Source organism: Lactuca virosa, chromosome 6, assembly GCF_052849685.1.
Source record: "Lactuca virosa cultivar CGN04683 chromosome 6, Lactuca_virosa_CGN04683_v6, whole genome shotgun sequence".
Classification (NCBI taxonomy): Eukaryota; Viridiplantae; Streptophyta; class Magnoliopsida; order Asterales; family Asteraceae; genus Lactuca; species Lactuca virosa.
The window spans coordinates 80,453,810-80,473,723 of record NC_136431.1 but is presented as its reverse complement, the minus strand read 5'-3'; the positions used below and the strand labels follow the sequence as shown (position 1 = coordinate 80,473,723).

The following is a 19,914-nucleotide window of genomic DNA, read 5'->3' as shown; positions in this document are numbered from 1 at the left end:
CGACTTCTTGTTTAAACTCTTTAAACCTTTCAAAAGTCTCTGACTTATGCTTGATTAAGTAGACATATCCATATTAACTATAATCATCTGTAAAAGTCACATAATAACGATTAGCATCCCTTGTGGCAGTTTTGAAGGGTCCACATACATCCGTGTGTACAAGATCCAACAAACCTTCACCCCTCTCACACGAACCTGTGAAGGGTGACTTTGTCATTTTTCCAAGTAAGCATGATTCGCAACTATCATCTGACTTTAGGTCAAATGACTCCAAGACTCCATCCTTTTGGAGTTGGCCTATGCGTTTCTTGCTTATGTGTCCAAGACGACAATGCCATAATGATGCTTTATCCAAGTTATTATCATTAGTAGAATCAATACACAATACATTATTTCCTAAGTTATTTACAACAGACACAGCTTCATACACACCATCACAAGGTAATGCTTGAAAATAAAACACATTATTAAAGAAAGCATTTATTCCACCAATTTCATTATCAAATGAAAAGGTAAAACCTTGTTTATACAAAGCATGAAAGGAAATAACATTTCTTGCCATTTCTGGCGAATAACAACATTTATTCAAATCTAAAGTAAATCCACTACTAAGCAACAAAGTATAAACTCCAATCTTGGTGACAGGTGAAACTTTCCTATTCCCCATGATCAAGTTTATCTTTCCATGCTCCACATTCTCATTTCTTCTTAGTCCCTGCAATTCAGAACAAATATGAATACCGCAACCGGTATCAAGGACCCAAGAGTTAGAATAGAGTGAGTTATTAGATGAGATAGTGTAAATACCTGCATGGTTGGGTTTAACTTTCCCATCCTTCAAATCTTGCTGGTACTTTGGACAGTTACGCTTCCAGTGCGCCTTTTCGTGGCAGTAGAAGCATTCAGCCTCTTTGGGATCAGAAGAAGGTGTAACGAAACCTTTCTTGGTTCCGCTAGAAGAGGAGCCATCAAGGATCTTACCCTTGGTTCCCTTCGAAGGGTTCTTTCTCTTCTTCCCTCTACCTTTCCCGATTGCTAGGACAGGTGCTGAGTTTGGAGTAGTAGCAGGAGTGGTCACAACCGACTTACCTTTAAGACCTGATTCTGCGGTCTTTAGGAGTCCCTGAAGTTTGCTAAGTGTAACTTCCTCCTTATTCATGTGGTATGTCATGCGGAATTGATCATAACACGAAGGTAAGGAGTGCAAAATAATATCTATTGCTAACTCCTCAGGGAAGTTCACATTCAACTTCATCAATCGATCCACATACCTTTGCATTTTCTGCATGTGGCTTGTGATGGGTTCACCATCTTTCATTCGGGTTGTGATCATAAAGGAGATGATTTCATATCGCTCTTGACGAGCACTCTGATGGTAGCGGTCCATCAAATCCTGGTGCATCTCAAAAGGATAGTAGTCCTCATAGGACTTTTGGAGCTCGGCTGTCATGGTGCCCATCATGATGCATGCCACTTTGGTAGCATCTCTTTCATGTGCCTCATATTCAGCAAACTCCTCAGGAGTAGCAGTTGGCTCAGGCACCGTGAGCTCCTTGTCAAGAACATATTCCTTGTTCTCGTAACGAGTGACCATCCTGATGTTTCTGATCCAATCAGTAAAGTTGGATCCATCAAAGATGACTCTCCCACAAAGGTTCATGAGAGAGAAGGAGCCAGTAGGGTTTGAGCCAGGATTAGCATTGTTGGAAGACATCTGAAAAGAAGAAAATAAGTTTAGTTTAGATATAGGGATAGTCCTTAATAAAACACCCAAATGTAATATTAAGGCTAGGATCCAATCACAATATATTATAACCTAGAAGAGGGATGCCGTAATCCAAGTTATAACATATTTGAAAGGTAGGTGAATGACGATTCACCAATTTCCACCATGAAAACGAAATATAAATTATTAGGTTTTATTTGGCTTTTAGAAATTCCTAGATTCTTTGAGATTCATTGAACTTTTCAATGGCATGTTTCAATCTCGAGTGTGCCCTTCATGTTTTGTGACTGGGATACCGAGGATCACAAAACAAGGTGTGAAGTAACCATGCAAATTACTTGGTACCCTTAATGTTTTTCACTTAATCGTTGTGCCGGTAAACCACACGCGCTCCTTCCGACCTCATGAAAAACCTTAAGTCACCCTTTCACTTCCTTGGTAAGTCCAAGTTAGTGTGCCGGTAAACCACACACGCTCCACCAACGACTTAAACAAGGTGCAAAGTGTAATTTCATGGATTAGCACCTTATTCACATTTTTCCTAAAGTAACTAAGATTGGGAATTTATAAAACATTTAGTTACTTTATAATAATCATTATACTTTTAATGAGAATTTTTAAGTCATTGTCCTACCCGTTCGGCTAACGACCCTCCACCAGTCAAGCAAGCGGTGGGTGAGAGTGGACACCCATTAAGTTGCCATTTTATAGGCAACAACCTTATACCCACCTTATAGACTGGCTTCGTGAATGAGGCGTACTAGCGGTAAGACGACTTTGATCATATACATATATATATTATTAACTTATAATATTATAAGTATAAGGGTTGAATTTTAACTTTTAAAATTCTAAGGGTTGGAACTAAAGTTTTAATCAAGACTTTACTTGTTCCAAAACTTGAGGGCAAGTTTTGTAAACTTTCAAGACTTTTCATTTCTTGTAACTTATGAGTTAATTAGAGTATTAAAAATGAAGACTCTTCATTTTATAACCCGTGTGTTCTTTTAATGGTTTTAAAACAAAGTGACTTTTGATTTTCCATAACTTGAGGACAAGTTATGGACTCCATTAAAACACATAATGATCATGAATTAATCTACCAAATAGGTTACAAACAACTCCTATGATCATCTAGACATCATAAGATCAAGAACATGAATATGAACACTTTCATGGATCAAAACTACACTTAAAACTTTGTAATTTTGATAACTTGTTGTTGTAAATGGATTAGTAAAGACATTACACCATCTAAAACAAGTTTTCAAGTACCAAAACAGTTTAGGGTAATGTTTCTAGTCCATTTCCAGCAACCAAAGTCGAAAATCTGCATTCTGAGGCTCCTACTCGCCGAGTGCACGAACCTACTCGGCGAGTAGGATGAAGATACACATGAACTCGGCGAGTTCATCAGGCAGATTGCACAAAATCGACTTTTTTTCAACAATTTAGCACAAATAACAAACAAACAAGCCTAGGCTCTGATACCACTGATGGGTTTTGAGCATTCTAACACTTCCTAAGTGTACATGCAACCCTAATAACCTTGGATCTATGTTTGTCTAATTATCATGCAAAGTTGATTTCCAAGGCTATGATCCTATCTAGCATACATGGGGAACAATTTTAACTTGAATAAAAGATAGAACTACATACCTTGTTGTTGATTTTGATCCTTGAAACCTTGTGAGCCTAGCACCCCAAGTGTGATGCCTCAAATGCTTCACACAACACCAAATGCTATGGAGTAAACTTGGAGAGAAAGTATAACACTCTAAAAATCGGCTCTAGCCCTCAAACATGCATGTGTGTAACCGATTTTGGGAGAAACATGAGCTTTATATAGTGTTGACACATTTAGGGTTACACCATGTAAACCCTAATGTGTCATGACTCTTCATTTCCATGACCCATGGGTTTGTAACTCCCATGGAGCCTCCATGGAGCATCCAATGGTTTTAACCCAACTTGATTATCCATGGAGCCTCTTAGCCCACTATATAAGATATGGAAGATTTACATAATCTACCCATATATCTAATTAGTTATCTTTTGATCACTTAATTAATTCTAAATTAATTCTTGATCAAACTAATTAAATAATATTATTAATATATTAGAACTTATAATATATTAATAAACCACAAGTGTTATTTCTCTCATTTAGTCTATCCAATTGCATGGTGCCATGCAACCCAAATGGACCATGCCGGGTCGGGTCAAGTACATACCAGAAATAGTTATGGACTTAGACACCTTATCCAACATAAAACGCTTTATACAATCTACAGTCGGATTCATGACAGTCTTCTTTCATGCCTACATCCAAAGTATGATCGACTGTGGATGGTTTGAATAATCTTATTGTTCGGGAAGTCAAAACATGCAAAGTGAAACACAAGAATAACCGAATCCAATATGGCACCAAACTTTTGAGTATAAATAAAACACTTTTTATTTGGTCACCATATTGATTACACATTATTCATTGTATAATGTTTCGGATAATCAAATTATTACTTGAATTATAACAACAGTTGTCTCATACTCCAAGCATGCACACTCTGTTTTCCTATGGTCCATACTTTGTGAAATAGATCATTTGAAGACATTTCCGATGATACTCATTTCATAACTCCTAATCCTTTTCATAAGTGTAAAAATATCAAATTCTTGCCACTATTAGAATATGTTAGATTCTAACATTTTATGCAATGATTCTTTGTAATGTCATAGCTTCAAAGTCACCAAGACTTTGCCAATAAAATCACAAACTGCTCTAGTGGAGATTGTTACAAGGCAATTCCATAGATATGAAGTCTCACATTCAAAGTACATTCCTTTGAACATCCTTCTTGCATAAAAGTTTCTAATCTAGACATAGATTCTCGATATCCAACTCCCAATATGGAAACATTTCCATATTTTCCATACGACAACTCATTATTAATAGAATCATATCTAATGTCATTATGGTCCATTCGTTACTATACTTCCAACTGCCCACAAGTGACCAATCCTTGGCGAACCTTAAATTGTCATTGACAGTCGTTTAATTATTTTAGTCATATTCGGTTCTGGTCCTTTTCCCTCTTAATGCCCTAGGCATTTGGAAAATTTAAAACGGTCGAATATTACAACATATGCAATCGATCATATACTCGAAGCGCATGGGACACGATTCATAATGAAAATGTGATACTTTACTAGTTTTTTGCTATAATACTGCCATATATAAAATTCCCTTAAGTTGAATCTTTTCAACATAACATTTATATATGTCCTTTGACTAAATTTGATTAAAATTTCTCGATCCAATCTTTTAGATTTTTGAAATAAAGTATAATATTCTCTCCCTTAATTATAGTAAAACAACATTTCAACCCCTACAATCAATACTTATTGACTTCCAAAGTTCATATTTCTAATACAATATGCTTTAATAAGCCTTTATCTAAGCTTCTCAAACTCATACACCTTTCCTTAGATAGCTCATATGTATGTCTAAACTAATTCAGAACTTATAGCAATAAGTCCTAAATGTTTAGACTAATTTCCAAATCTCACAATTCGAACTATGAAGAGGGATGTCGTAATCAATCGAATTTGAGAACGCAAATATCATAATTTCTATCTCCTTAAAATCTCTCTTAGTGAAAGCATTTCCTCACAATCATTTTCATGAAACGGAGAGAAACCTTATGACACTTAGATTTAATGGTGTATGTGTTCCTATCCTTGTGAATTTGTCATAACCATAATCATAAGACAAGGTTGTGACAAATCCAAACTCATATGGACTGAACTTGTTCAATCTTAATCTCTTGCCACCTGGCAGCACAAGGGCCAACCATGTCTTCCAAGTAGTTAAGCAATTCACCCATACATATCACTAAACTTTCAATGATTAAGGTGTTTTTGCCTTTATGCATTCAAATAAGAACTCATAGAACTCACATGCATAGTCAACTCAATTGGAATGACACAAAAAACAAGAATATGTCAACTAGTGATTGATCAATTCTTGAAGCTTTTCAAGATCATTAAGACTCCCATTGACCTCTTGACATATAAGATTCCCTTGTCAAGAAACATTTCTTGACAAACAAATACTCAAGAGTTAGCGCGGATTCTTATCAAGACAACACTTCACACAATTGCTCTTAGTCGGTCTTTGTCTTATTCAAGACATCACAACTCACCAATTTTAAATGTGCAGGAATAAGAAAACCTTTCCTACTCCACACTTGATGAGTGTTTTAAACTTATTGAAGACATGTCACTCAATATCACAATCTTGGAGTACGATTCTAAGACTTGATTTTTGGAATGAAGTATGATTCACCTTTTGATTTAACCATTTTAACAATTCACGATTCCTCTTCTTAGTCATACTTATGCACTAAGGTGTCCTTAGAGGATTAATTGTGATATGGTTTCATAATCAATGAGACGATCATAAAACATGATACTAAAGTACTCTCCCATCTTTTCAGATTCGAGAAACTTTTATCTTTCTGCCCAATTAATTCTTTTTATTCGTTCTGCCATTCATTGAAACTTTTCAATGATTCAGAATTACACTTAATCTTGTAAGCATAACCACATTTACTAAACTTTTAGTAAATCATAATGAATAGTCTTATCGTTTTTGTGGTGGACTTGACTAGTGCACAACATTGTGTTCTAGTCCTTTAGTCCTTCATACTTGTGTGAACAAGGAATTAGTCTTAATTTCCTAAGTACCAAGATTTCCATACATCACATGACTCAAATCATATGATTCCAAGCTTCTGTCCAATTGAAACTTGGGCGATGGTATTCTTTCAGTAAATCAAATACTGATAACAAATCTCAGGGTAAAATGACTATTTACCCCCGGACAACCTCCAGGTTAAAGTCAACTTTCAGTTGACCAGACTCGCCGAGTTGGACCGCCAACTCGCCAAGTCCCCATCATCCATTTAATCCTCTACTCGCTTCTACTCATCGAGTTTGGCAAAGACTCGATAGGTTCTTCTTCGATACTAACATCGAATCTAATCTTCATCCGACTCGCCGAGTTGTATGAACAACTCGTCGAGTTCCCTTTCAACTTAAGAACACACCCAGTATTTGACTCGCCGAGTTGTATGAACAACTCGTCGAGTCCGACTACTTCCAAATCCAAGTCTTAACTCACTGAGTCCTTACTCTACTCACTGATTCACCCTAAACTCTCAAATCGGGGAAAAACCAAGGACTCACGACTCGACTCGCCGAGTCTGAAGGACAACTCGCCTAGTCCCAAGCATGCCATTACTATACAGTCTATTTTTCTCAATTCCAATGCGTCCAATTCATAGATCTGGGTTCCTAGGACTGATTTCACACGTAAAGTTTCTAACTTTACGTTCATGCATGCTCAAGATAAGCTAAAATGCCCAATAAGAAGCTAAAAGAGGAGATATAGGTTTGGAATGGGTGTTTAGCTCAATAAAGGTGGCAACCTTGAGCTCAAGGAGTCCAGAAAATGCTTAGATCTGAACCCATTCATCTTAACTTCCCATAAATCGACCTCAATGTCTAGAAAATGGCTCAAAAGCAACACTAGCAAGCTTTTAAGAAGATCTACATGATGACAAGTCAAAATTCAAGCTTTATACCTTAGTGGAGGATGGAATGACACAAGAAACTCAGATCTCCTTTGCTCCTCTTGAAAACCTCTCTTCTCTCTTCTTCTTCTAACTTCAAAAATACACCAAAAATCCTTCACAAGATGAGAAATACTCCAAAAAGCTTAAAGGGAGGCTAGGGTTTAGTAAGGGACGCTCTAAGGGTGATGGAGGCTGGTTTGGGGCGCAAAAATGTGTTTAAACAGGGTGTAAACCCTTGAAATTAGGGCTTTATCCAGACATGCAGACTCACCGAGTCCCAGCATATGGACTCGCCGAGTAGCCAACTTAAATCGTGTGAGCATCTCGTTTCTACTCGATAAGTCGGGCTACAGACTCGTCGAGTACCCCTTAAGAAATGAAGATACTTTAATTAAATTACATACCAGAAATGGGGCGTTACATTCTGTTTCAAAAAGGAAGAGCTTAGGATGACTGCATTGCACACACCACATTGTCCCGCATATTACATGACTCTGATGTACTTGGATGTTTATTGATACTGGTTTTTATTAATTTGAAAATCAAAATTTTTAGTCTTAATTTTTGGGACGTTACAACATGAACCCTAGACGGCGGTCTCTTTGGAGAAAAAGGAATAAATATGAAATCCTTTAATATTTGTCGTTGGCGTTGGACTGCGTGTGGAAAAATGGAGGGTCGACGGCTAATGCCCAAACGAAAACGAGAAAAGAGTCGATGGAAGCCTCCCATTTGGGCTGATGAGTGTGGTCGCATCTAATGGAGTGGAAGACACAAAAGATCTACTTGGGTGCAGTTTGTTGAGTTAGAAATGGGGTCATCATCCTCCACTTCATCTGCAAATCTGCAATGCTCCGATGATGGAATATTCAAAAGAAAGAAGACATTAGGTAAGGGTAACCATGGACGGGGAATACAAATTCATAATGATATGAGAGAGATACAAAGAGGACATTGGAGATGAGAAAAGAGGTGGGCCACATTTGTCTTTTTATCAATAAATTAGAAAAGAAATACGTAAATATGAAATTAATTAAAAAATAAATTAATAAATGCACATTAGTCTTTTTAGGTCAGGCAGAGACAAGCGCTTAATAAAATCATAAAATGGGGACTGTCGGAGTTAAAAAAATAAGTTATGGACTAAACACACAAATTACCTCAAACCACAGGGACCATTCATGTAATTTACTATTTTTTCAGATTGTAAACATTAAATGGATTCTTTTAAGCCTAATAAAAATATAAATTAAATAATTTGTATTTGGATAATTAAAAAAGAAAAAACAAACTTTATCTACTACATCAACGGGTATTCTTTATCCTACAGTATAGAAGGGCATAATTGGCATTGTAATTCCGTGCGACTATGTTTCAAGAAAAAGTTGCTTGTTTGGCTGATAATGATGTTAGGCTTGCTTTAGATCCAAATAATAAATATACAACAATACAGGTGAAAGAACTTTGTAAAATATATATTTTTGTAATATTCCCAATTATAAACCCTTTTTTATTTCTCTTATTACTCAAAACATCATGGCCATGGTGATGTTCATTCGCTTCTTTATTCAAGCAGCCTTCTTAAAATATTGGTATGGTATGTAGTGCCTATCTTTGCTCTACTTTTTCTTATTTGATTGATTGTTTTATTTGCATTGTAATTCCGTGCGACTATTTTTTTCATTCGCTTCTTTATTTGGCGTTTTGGTAATGTTTTTTGTTCACAGAGTATAACTGATAAGAATAGTAAGGCAGTAACTGGAAAAATGGCGGATAAGGAAGGCGAATGAATTTCTATTCCATCAAATTGTGAAAACCAAAAAACTTCTTCCTGTCCAAGCCACAAGGCCGATTACAATTTGTAATGATCTTTTTAGGAAATCAAATCATGACCTTCACCTCACAATCATGCTCCACTAAATAATATTCCTCCAATAAATTAAATAACTAACTCATGGCATCACTCCCCTACATGTGGCTTGAGCATCCTCTGATAATTGGGCTGTTCAACGAAAGGATTGGGCTCCGGATCTTAATCAATAGCTGATCTTTTTCATTTTTGGCCCCAAAAATATACTTATTTTACTTAGAATATAGACCAATAAAGTTACAAATTACAAAAACTCTAACATGGACCAAATTGCAAGAGACAAACTTTTTGTGACCAAAACTGAAAAAATAAGCTATACTCAGGGACCAAAAATGTGATTTGCTTTGTTGCTCATAATCTTATGTTTCTTTTCTTCGAGCGGGTGTTAAGATACATGAATAGATGATCCAAGAGGTGTTTAATGGTCAAGAGATACATGTTTGAACACGTACGTGCTGTGTGGAAGCCCAATTCGGGTGTTCTGTTATTAATATATATTATATATGTAATGAATAATTAAATATTTTATCATTTTCCTAAACCAATCTGGTTAAGTTTCTGCTTTTGTTTTCCCAAACCGGGTTTTTTGTGCACTTATAAATGTCTTATTTTAGACAACACGGGAAAAATATAATGGCCACCCCAGCTGGTGTTAAGTGGCAAATTTATTGACACTGTATACTGGAAAATAAGAATTAGATAACAAACTACATCTGTCTAGCCTTTTGCAAACTTGAAACGAACACAACTACCTTCACATAAACCCAATCTTTGAAGCTCTCATAAAATTGAAAAAATGCATGTCTCCCACGATTGTTGAGAAGTAAAACCCCACATGCTATCCAAAATCCAGTAACAAAACCCATGCCCCCACCAATATAAAACCATCCCATGAGTTCATCATCTGTGTCTTCCCCATCACCCTCACTTTTACCAATCACCGATGTTGCTTCTGATTCTTCATCTCCAGGACATTTTTTGGTAAGGGGAGGTCCACATAGTCCTTTGTTTCCATTGTATCTTGAACGTGGAAAGGACTGGAGCTGAGTGCTAGTTGGGATTCTCCCTGAAAAGCTATTATATGACAAGTCTAGGTAATTCAGTAAACTCATAAAAGACATGCTTGATGGAATTCGCCCTGAGAAATTGTTTCGTGATAAATCCAAAGTCAAAAGCTTTTTCATCTCACCAATTTTCTTTGGAATCTCTCCAGATAGAGCGTTCTTTGACAGGTTGAGGGCAATCAAGTCAGAAAGTTTGGTAATTTCATATGGGATTTGTCCTGTTAACCTGTTGCTTGATAGGTCAATGGTCTTCAATAATTTCAGAGTGCTAAAGAATTCACGTTCATCTCCTTGCCACTCTATCATTGCATGGTCAACATATGTCTCCAATGCAAATATATTATCAGTTACATTTCTATAATACTGCACATCTTGTGAGAATCCTCCTTGTTGAACCATGCTTGTAAGATTACTCAAACATGAGGGGATGCTTCCATGGAGATTGTTCATTGACAAGTCCAAAACTTGAAGATTAGGTAACTGACATAACTGTAAAGGGATGGTTCCAATGAATTTGTTTGATCTTAGGATAAGAACATACAAACCTGATAAGTTTTCCCCAATCCAGACAGGTACAGTACCAGAAAACTTGTTGGCCCCCAAATTCAACGAGATTAAACTCGTGCAATTTTTTAAAGACAAAGGCAATTCGCCAGAGAAACTGTTCTTGAATAAATACAACACCTTGAGTTCTATCATAGATCCAATAGAGGGAGGAAGACTTCCAAACAGATTGTTGTGTCCGAGATTGAGAACTCTTAGGTGTTTGAAATGCCACAAACAGTCTGGGAGTTGTCCGACTAATGAGTTATGAGAAAGGTCAAGAAAGTATAAGAGCCCATCAACAATTTGGCATATAAAGGAGATTACTCCAGTGAATTTGTTTCTGGAAAGATTTAACGATGTCAAAGTGGTAGTAACATTCGGTATCGGACCATTAAAGCTGTTGGAACTCAAATCCATCTCTGAATAATCTTTGGCAAAATTTGATAATAAATCTGGTACTTTCCCGCTAATGTTATTGGAAGAGAGATTCAGATATTTTAATTGAGAAGGCCACGCGTCCCAAAACTCCAGAGGAATGGTGTCTGAAATTCCAGTATTGGAAAGATCAAGATGTGTAAGATTTTTGAGTGTCTGAATCAACTTGGGGAAGCGAGGCTCTAGCAGCTTGCAAGAGCTCAGATCAAGATATTTAACATAAGAGATGTTTGACAAGTGATATGTGGAAGGAACTGTAAGATTATTAAAAGAAAGGTCAAGGTATTCAAGCCTGGGTAGTTCCCACAGTTTCTCACTTATACTTCCATTTAAGTGATTATGAGATAGGTCCAAGTATCGTAGGGATGAAAACTTTTGGATGTCATCTGACAATGACCCTGTAAACTGGTTCTTGAAAGCAAACAATGATCGTAATCCAAGAGACAAGTTGTTGAGAAAATCAGGAAAGTTAAGAGCAACAGAGTTGTCAGCGAATGACAATCCAGTCAAACTAGAGAGGTTACCAAAATATTTGGGTATCCCATCTAACATGTTGCCATTGAGACCAAGAGAAATGGGGATATTGGTGGTTAATGGGTACAACCAATGATACATGGATGAGGTGAGATTGTTGTATCCAAGATCAAGTCTAAAAAAAGATGATGAAGAAGAAGAAGAAGAGTTGAGAAATGAAGAAGAATATGGATACATGACCTGTGACAGCTCACATCTCCTTAAACTTAACCATGAGAGTTTCGGGAGACTCAGAATTACATCCACCCATTTCTCTGCTTTTGCTAGGGAAATCCCATCCATATCAAGTTCCTCCAAATGAGTGAGATGAGACAACCACTCTACCTTTTCAACTCTACACCTTCCAACATTTGAAAGGTAAAGCACTTGCAAGTTGGTGAGGTTTCCAAACTCTGGAGGAATGGTTCCATAAAGAGAGTTAAAGTTAAGGTTAAGAAACGTTAACTCGGTCAAGGAACCAAGGGACCTGGGAATGGTTCCAGAAAAAGAGTTATCGGAAAGGGAAAGGTAAGTTAATCGAGTCAAAGAACCAATGAAAGTGGGAATGTTTCCATGAAAATAATTTATGGAAAGACCAAGAAAAGTCAAGTAGGTTAAGTTAAGCAATGAATCGCTTATCTCACCTTCAAGATTACGGTAGCCAATTTCTAGCATTGTGACATGACCTGTTTGATTGTTGCACGTGACTCCGCTCCAGTTACAGCAGTCATGTTCGTCAGCTCTCCATGTAGAGAGACGACCATGGGGGTCATGAAGGGGAGCTTTGAACAGAAGGAGAGCTTCTCTCTCATTATCCAAACACTTTTTCATATTTCTATCATCTCCTCCCACTGGTACTAATTGGTTGGTAGTTGTAGTCAGCAAGAGAATTGACAACATTATAAAAACACAAGGATTCATGTTGTAAATGAAATTCTTAATTGCTAATTTCTGGTTTGTATTGATGCATGCTTGCCTATATGAACTGCCCCCATGAGTGTTTATATAGTCTCCACTGTGAAGTGTGAACATGAAGGATTCTAAGTGGGTGCATGGCTAAAATTCATGGTCTGCTTGTGTGGGGCATACAACATGCAATTTGCATTGCATGAAAGAAAAAGCATTGCCACAAATTAAACGATTCAAAGACTTGTAAGACTTGCAAGTCTTGGATATTTGTATTTACGTACTATCTATATATCGTCTTTTCCCATCTCGTGATATTTTTTTGGGCCATGTCATATAAATCCCAAAAATCAAACAAAACTAATGAAATCAAATACAAATTTACGGCTACTTATGAAATAGTAATGATATTACTTTGGGTCTTTATATAAAAATTAAAAAGTGACGTTGAATATAAAATCTCAACAAAACATATATAAACATAAACAGATAATATGGAGAACCGAAGAACAAATGCGCTGAGATAATTTACCTGATGGAGAACCACAACATGACAACGGTGGCGACGTGGGAGATAGATAGAAGAGAAGAGACGAGTTCAAATTAATATAAGGATTGATAAAGTTCAAATCCCCTGGATCCCTAAGTTTTTGCGATATACCAATCAAGCACATTAATCCACTATGCCATAAGCTTACTAAAGTTAAAAGAGTATACTATTTTTTTTTTTTTTTCAAGTTCTGACATTAAAATCTATAATCCATAGCATTTGGATATTTATTTGAAATTTAAATTATCATTAGGGTTTCAATCGTTGAGGTAGATTTTAGTATTTTATAGACTTCAGATATCAATTTTGTAGATGATTTATAACAATTTTTCAATATAGATAACACAAACTTTACTATATATTCAATAGTTTTTTTAAACACTCAAGTTTTATATAAGTTTTTGTGATTTTATCCTTTTTTTGTTTGAAAATTTAATACTAATCTTTATACTGTCAGCTATTTTTTTAAAAAAAATTACTTAAAATTTTAGAATGTTTCAAATGCTCCATTCATGCTAAAAAAACATTTAAAAAAACATCATTTTTTACAAAATATAAATATATTATTTTTATTAATTTCTTATTATGAAAAAGTTTGTTAAGTATCAAGTGTGAAAATAGTTTGATTTTTTTACTAAAACCAAAGATGAAATCAAAATTTTCAGTTTTTGATTTTGGAAATTCCAAACCATTGATTTTGGGTTTCGATTTCTCGTTTTTATTTTGCTATTTTTGTTATTTTTTGTTTTAACTTTATTTTAACGATTTTATCATAATAATGTTCCAAAAGTTCAATAAAAACATGTAAATATCTTAAAACTTAACGTAATATAAGATGAGATCATCACATGTTTATGGTTTTACTTTACAATACAAACAATAAATACATAATAACTATTTTGACTTCTAAAACACTTAATCAATTAAACATGTGAATAAAATGACATATTTTGTGTGACAATTAACAGATTGACCATATTTTTTTTTTACTTAAAGCACAATGACCATCAATTTCATAAGCGTTGCAAATTACGAAATTGGTTTATTAATGGTCCCCAATCACAAAAGTTATTTAAAGATATATCCTGAAATTGTTCATATTTTAAACAATATGGTCTAAATTCGCAATTTTCTTTATGATTTTTTTACTCTTTTGTTGGTAAAGGTAATTTCACAATTATCTATTGTGAAAATAGGTGGTGATTTTGTTAAAAAGATATTCGTTAAAGGAGACCATCTATTTTGGTCATTTTGTGACCATCCCTTTATTAAAAACAATGCAACAACCCTTACAACTAATGTTTAGGTCTATGTAATTCAGGTAATTCTTAATCATTTAAAGTGGTTTTTAAGTCATGTAGCTATGACAGAAAATTACTGCAAAAAATAAAATTAAATAAAATAAATAATCTGACCTTGTACGCAATTTTCTTTAAAATTTTTGTAATGTTTTGTTGGTAAAGGTAATTTCACAATTATTCTACTGCGGAAATAGGTGTTCATCTCTAAATATTATTAAAGGGCTATTTGGCAGCATCTGAATTTTTAAGATCTGAATTTTTAAGAGATTTGAATGTCTAAGAGGGTCTGAATTTTTAAGATCTAAACTTCTAACATATTGTTTGGTTGGAACCTCTGAATTGTTATGCTGAATAACAAAAATGACCATTTTACCCTTCTGTATTATTTTTTGTTGAATTCAATGTTTCTATTTAGAAAACAATTTGACGAACTTATTGAATAATTGTGAAAAATAACTTGACGATTATGTACATCAAAATAAAAACATGCTCAAGCTCTTACCTAGCTAATTAATGGTACAATGTTTTTGAAATAAATACATGTTCATACACCCCCTAATTTGTGACGAAATGAACATTCCATTGCTAATACACATCCATATTACAAAGATTCACAGAAATTCAAAATTGATAACAAAGTCAAATTTAAGTATTTACATTCACAACTTATGTAAATAGAATAGTGAAAAGCACAAATTTACATTCTTTTTTACTTTTGCTCCGTGGATCAAAAGATACCCCTAAGCATTGACACCCATCCAATATCTTTTTCACCTTTTGTATCGGTATGGACGGTACCAAGTTGTAGTGCTGCACCATAATAAGACTTTTAAGAAACTACTAATCAAATCATAACCATAACTATCTGAATTAACAATGAACTGTAAGCACATCTCCAGAATAGCAACAAAGTAGATAAATGATTAAATTGGTTCAAATCTTGATAAAACATCAGCCAGCAAACTCAATAATGGGTAATAAACAACTCAATAATTGGTTCAACTTTTCTAGAAAACACTTCTATCGGATCAAAACTATATTGATTCTAAGTATACACCTGTTATCATATTTCATACACAAATACATACCAATATGACTTGAAATATGCATATGAAAATGGTGGGGCTGGCCGATTAGGGCTGAGTCATGGGGTTGGCTAATAAATAATATCTCATGCAGTGATCGATTGACAATTCCAAAAAAGCAAGATAAATTGAAAACCCTAAAATTCTACACAATACCTGGTGTGATATCCGAAAATGGTGGGCCTGGCCGATCGTCCTGTTAGGTGGAGGGACTGCGCTCCAACGATGGTCCGATTAGGGCTGTGAGTCGTTGGAGGAGATGGTGACAAACAGGCGTTGGAGGGTACACTACAAACTAAATGACATTTAGTGGCATAATTTTTTAGTGACACTTTTTGTTTATGCCACTATATTATAGTTTTAGTGGCACTTATTTATTTGTGCCACTAATACATTGAAAATTCTAATTTTTCATCTTCGCGCTCCTAACTCCCTCCTAATTCCACCAACTCAAAAGTACTACGTTTTAACCTTCTTCACATCCTTATATACGTTTTTATAAGTGCTATGATTTACCATTCCCTTTTCTTTGATATTTGTGGTTGTCCCTAATGAGATGACTCATCCCCTAACCAGACAACACATGATTCTCGATGGCAACACAACCCTACCATCGGAATAACGCATACTTTCCTACGTCAGCAACACAACCCTGCATCGTACCAACACACACTTCATGACGGCTAAGAAATTACAGATTTCTTATCTCACTTGGGGAGAAAACGAATCACATAAAGGTACTGTATTTCTATTCACTCATTAGTTATTTTCTTTTTAGAAATTAGACATTTTGTAGCAAGTAAGTTTAGAAATTTACAAATTTCTTATCTCACTTGCGCATCCTCTCGTAATCTTAACTATCAAATAAGTTTAACCTAATTTTTTATTCTAAATTTAAAATAGTCGGACCTCTTTGTATTCGATTTGCTTTACTTTGGTTCCAATAGTATATATATTGATAGGTTTAGTTTTTGTTGAATTTGAGCCTCTAATTTCTATTTTTGTGGATGGATATTGGATAGTGTTGTTTGTTTCATATCTTAGGTTAGTTATGGAATTTGCTTACTTAGATTTACTTTCTGCAAACGAATTGATGAGTTTTTGAGCATTTATGTAGTTTTGCTCATTTATATGTATTTGATATTTTCTCTTATGTTTTAACAATTTAACTTATTATCATAGTACGATGCTTTAATTATGTGTCATTTTATATGCTTCATGTTCCATTAACAATCTCTTATCTTATTTCTTTCTATGTTTTTTCCATTGGGTCCCAATCACAACATTTTGGTCTTAAAGGTTGTAAGTTCTTTTGACAAGAAGCAAACAATACCTAAGCTAAATTGTCAATGCATCCAGCTCATCCACTTTTCCTTAGAATCTAGAGCAACGAGCGTACTTATGTATATAAGATATAAGATAAGATATAAGATATAAAAGATTAATAATTAAATATTTTATCCTTTTTCAAATGCTTAAAATTATTGTTATAATATTTTAAAACACTACATTATATACCACTATACCAGGATATAAGAAGTCAAAAATAACTATTGGCCACCATGGTGTTAGTGGCAAATTTATTGATATTGGGAGATTAAAAACCACTCACAATTTACATTATATACTGGGAAATAAGAAGACAAAAAATACAAAATTAGATTACAAACTACGTATATATAGCCTTTTGCAAATTTGCAATGACCACAACCATCTTCACACAAACCCATGATCTTTGAAGCTCTCATAAAACTGAAAAAATGCATGTCTCCCACGACGGTTGAGAAGTAAAGCCCCACATGCTATCCAAAAGCCAGTAGCAAAACCCATGCCCCCACCAATATAAAACCATCCCTAGAGTTCATCATCACCCTCACTTTTACCATTACCAATGATGGGTGGTGATTCTGATTCTTCATCTCCTGGACATTTTTTTGTAAGGGGAGGCCCACATAGACGTGCGTTTCCATTGTATCTTGAAGGTGGAAAGGATTGGAGTTGAGTGCTGGTTGGGTTCCTCCCCAAAAAGCTATTATATGACAAGTGTTGTATTGGAGTTGACTTATAATTACGGGGTCACTGAACATGATAAATTAAATGCTTATGCCTAGGTAATAAAAATACATTTTTTCTTATTTTTTGTGCATTATAGCGATCATTGATTATTATCTGAATTTGGGAAATAATTTTGTGGTTTATAACAGGTAGCAATATGCACATATGATGGTTATAAAATTGATAAAGCAGTTAAACTTTTTGATGGAAAATTTACTAGAGAACGCGGACCATTACTTGGCATCAGCACTAAAATTACAACGTGCTAGGATCCTGATGGTTGGAAGATGGTAAGCTCCATGTAATAGCAATGTACTTTCACTTATTTGTTTATTATAACATTCAATTTTAATGGTTTTCTTTTAGAATTATTTCGTTCATTAATGGTTTCATATTTTTACTTATTTTCCTTGTAGGCGTTACATTATTTTCCATGACCAAGAGTGAATGGTTGGGTTAACTTCATTCATAAAGGCAAAGACATTCCATTATGAGAGTAACTCTAAGGCTTGCACATTTTTTTAGTACCAGCACAAGATTTAGAATTATTCAACTTATTTAAAGACATTTGTATTGTAAATATTGAGATTGTTGTTAGAAAAGTTTGAATTGAAGTAATGATATTGGGTTTTTCATTTATTATCTTAATTGTATTATTATTATTTTATATTCCTTTTAAAAATCAAAAAATTGTATCTAATTTATTAATTAAAAAAAGTGTCATTAAAAACATGAATATAATATTTATTTTAACAATTAAATAGTGGCATAAAGATAGTGCCACTAAAACCAACAAGTTTTTTAGTGGCATAGTAGAAAAGTGCCACTAAAACCCAATAGGGCTACAACGACACAACCAAAAAGTGTCACTAAAGGCCTTTAGTGGCAGCGCTTCTAGTGGCACTTTTTTTGTGCCGCTGATTGACTCTGGGGCCTTTAGTGGCACTTTTTTTATGCCACTAAATGTCATTTTATTTGTAGTGGTAACAGTTGTCGGAGAGGGGTTGGAAGGAATAGGAGTCGTGAGAAATAGAAAGAGACGAGGGGGCGCAGGGGTAAAAACAAAATACGCATCGATGAGGGAGTCGGAGGGCTTCACTGTCGGCGACAACGTCGGAGACGGCGGTGTCTGGAGGGGATGACCGGAGAGGATGGTGGACCGTGGAGGGTTGTAACTGGAGTTTTCAGTGGGAAGCGTCGTTTGTGAAGAAGAAAGAGCAAAGGTGTAACAAACCGTTATTTCAAACCTATGTAATAGTGTAGGTCAATTTGTACTTCTTTTTAAATTAATAAAGAGAAATTTTAGCATACTATGTATATTTACATAATTGACCCTCAAAAATAAATTATTAAATAATCTCAATTGGGATTAACCAAGTGATAGATATTGTAACAAGGTTTCCAAAAATATAAAGAACACTAAAATACGAGTTATAACAAAGAAGTTATGACCAATCGAAAATCCGCGACAAAACCGGCAAAACACTGTTCAGTGTAAAAACTGAATTTTTAATAAAAGGCTTTTTAGCCTTAACAATCTAAATGAAAGTTGTAGTTTATGTTAAACTGAGAACTTTCATAAAAAGAACGCCAAAATATGACTTCGTATGAAGAAGTTATGATTTTTCTAAGTTTCAGTATAATAGTGTACAGCTAAAAACTCGAAATAAAGATCGAGTGGTTTTTAGCCGACACAACCTAAACGAGAATTGAAGGTCTCGTCATTAGTAGTACAATGGTAAAAAGACAGACAAAAACAGATGTCGGATGAAGAAGTTATGAATTTTTAACGGATTTTTCTGTCCCGGTCTGTTAAAAATAATAATATTAAAAATAATATCAAATTTAGCCAACAAAGTCTAAACGAAAGTCGTAGAGTATAATTTTACCTACGCGTGCATATAAAGAACGTCAAAAAGGAAGTTCGCATGCAAAAGTTATGAATTTTACAAGTTTTTGGCACAAAAATAAAGAAAAATAGGAAAAACCGGGAAATTTCGCATGAACAGTACTCGCCACGTCACCCTCGCATGCGAGCCTCCACGTGGCGTCTTCTGATTGGACCGCAGCCTCGCGTGTCGCCTTCTGATTCGACCAAGTCCAAGGTCCAGTAAGAACTGGACAGCCTCGCATGAGACACACCGGACATCACTCTTGCACGCTCCTCAGACACCCCCTTCGCACGTGCCCTCTTCCCATTGGACCGAGGTCTGGTCCAATCCGA

At 35.0% G+C, this 19,914-nt stretch overlaps 1 protein-coding gene across 1 annotated transcript; it reads right to left on the bottom strand.

Annotated features, from left to right (window-relative positions):
• Positions 1-9,889: 9,889 nt before the first annotated feature.
• Positions 9,890-12,722, bottom strand: LOC145120535 (receptor-like protein EIX1). Its single transcript, XM_079056344.1, has one exon. The coding sequence runs from the start codon at positions 12,712-12,714 to the stop codon at positions 9,943-9,945; it is 2,772 nt and encodes a 923-aa protein (XP_078912470.1). The 5' UTR covers positions 12,715-12,722; the 3' UTR covers positions 9,890-9,942.
• Between the last annotated feature and the right edge of the window lie 7,192 nt (positions 12,723-19,914).

Excerpts from the sequence above, each read along its gene's own strand:
- LOC145120535 (XM_079056344.1), bottom strand. The coding sequence starts at position 12,714 with ATGAATCCTTGTGTTTTTATAATGTTGTCAATTCTCTTGCTGACTACA.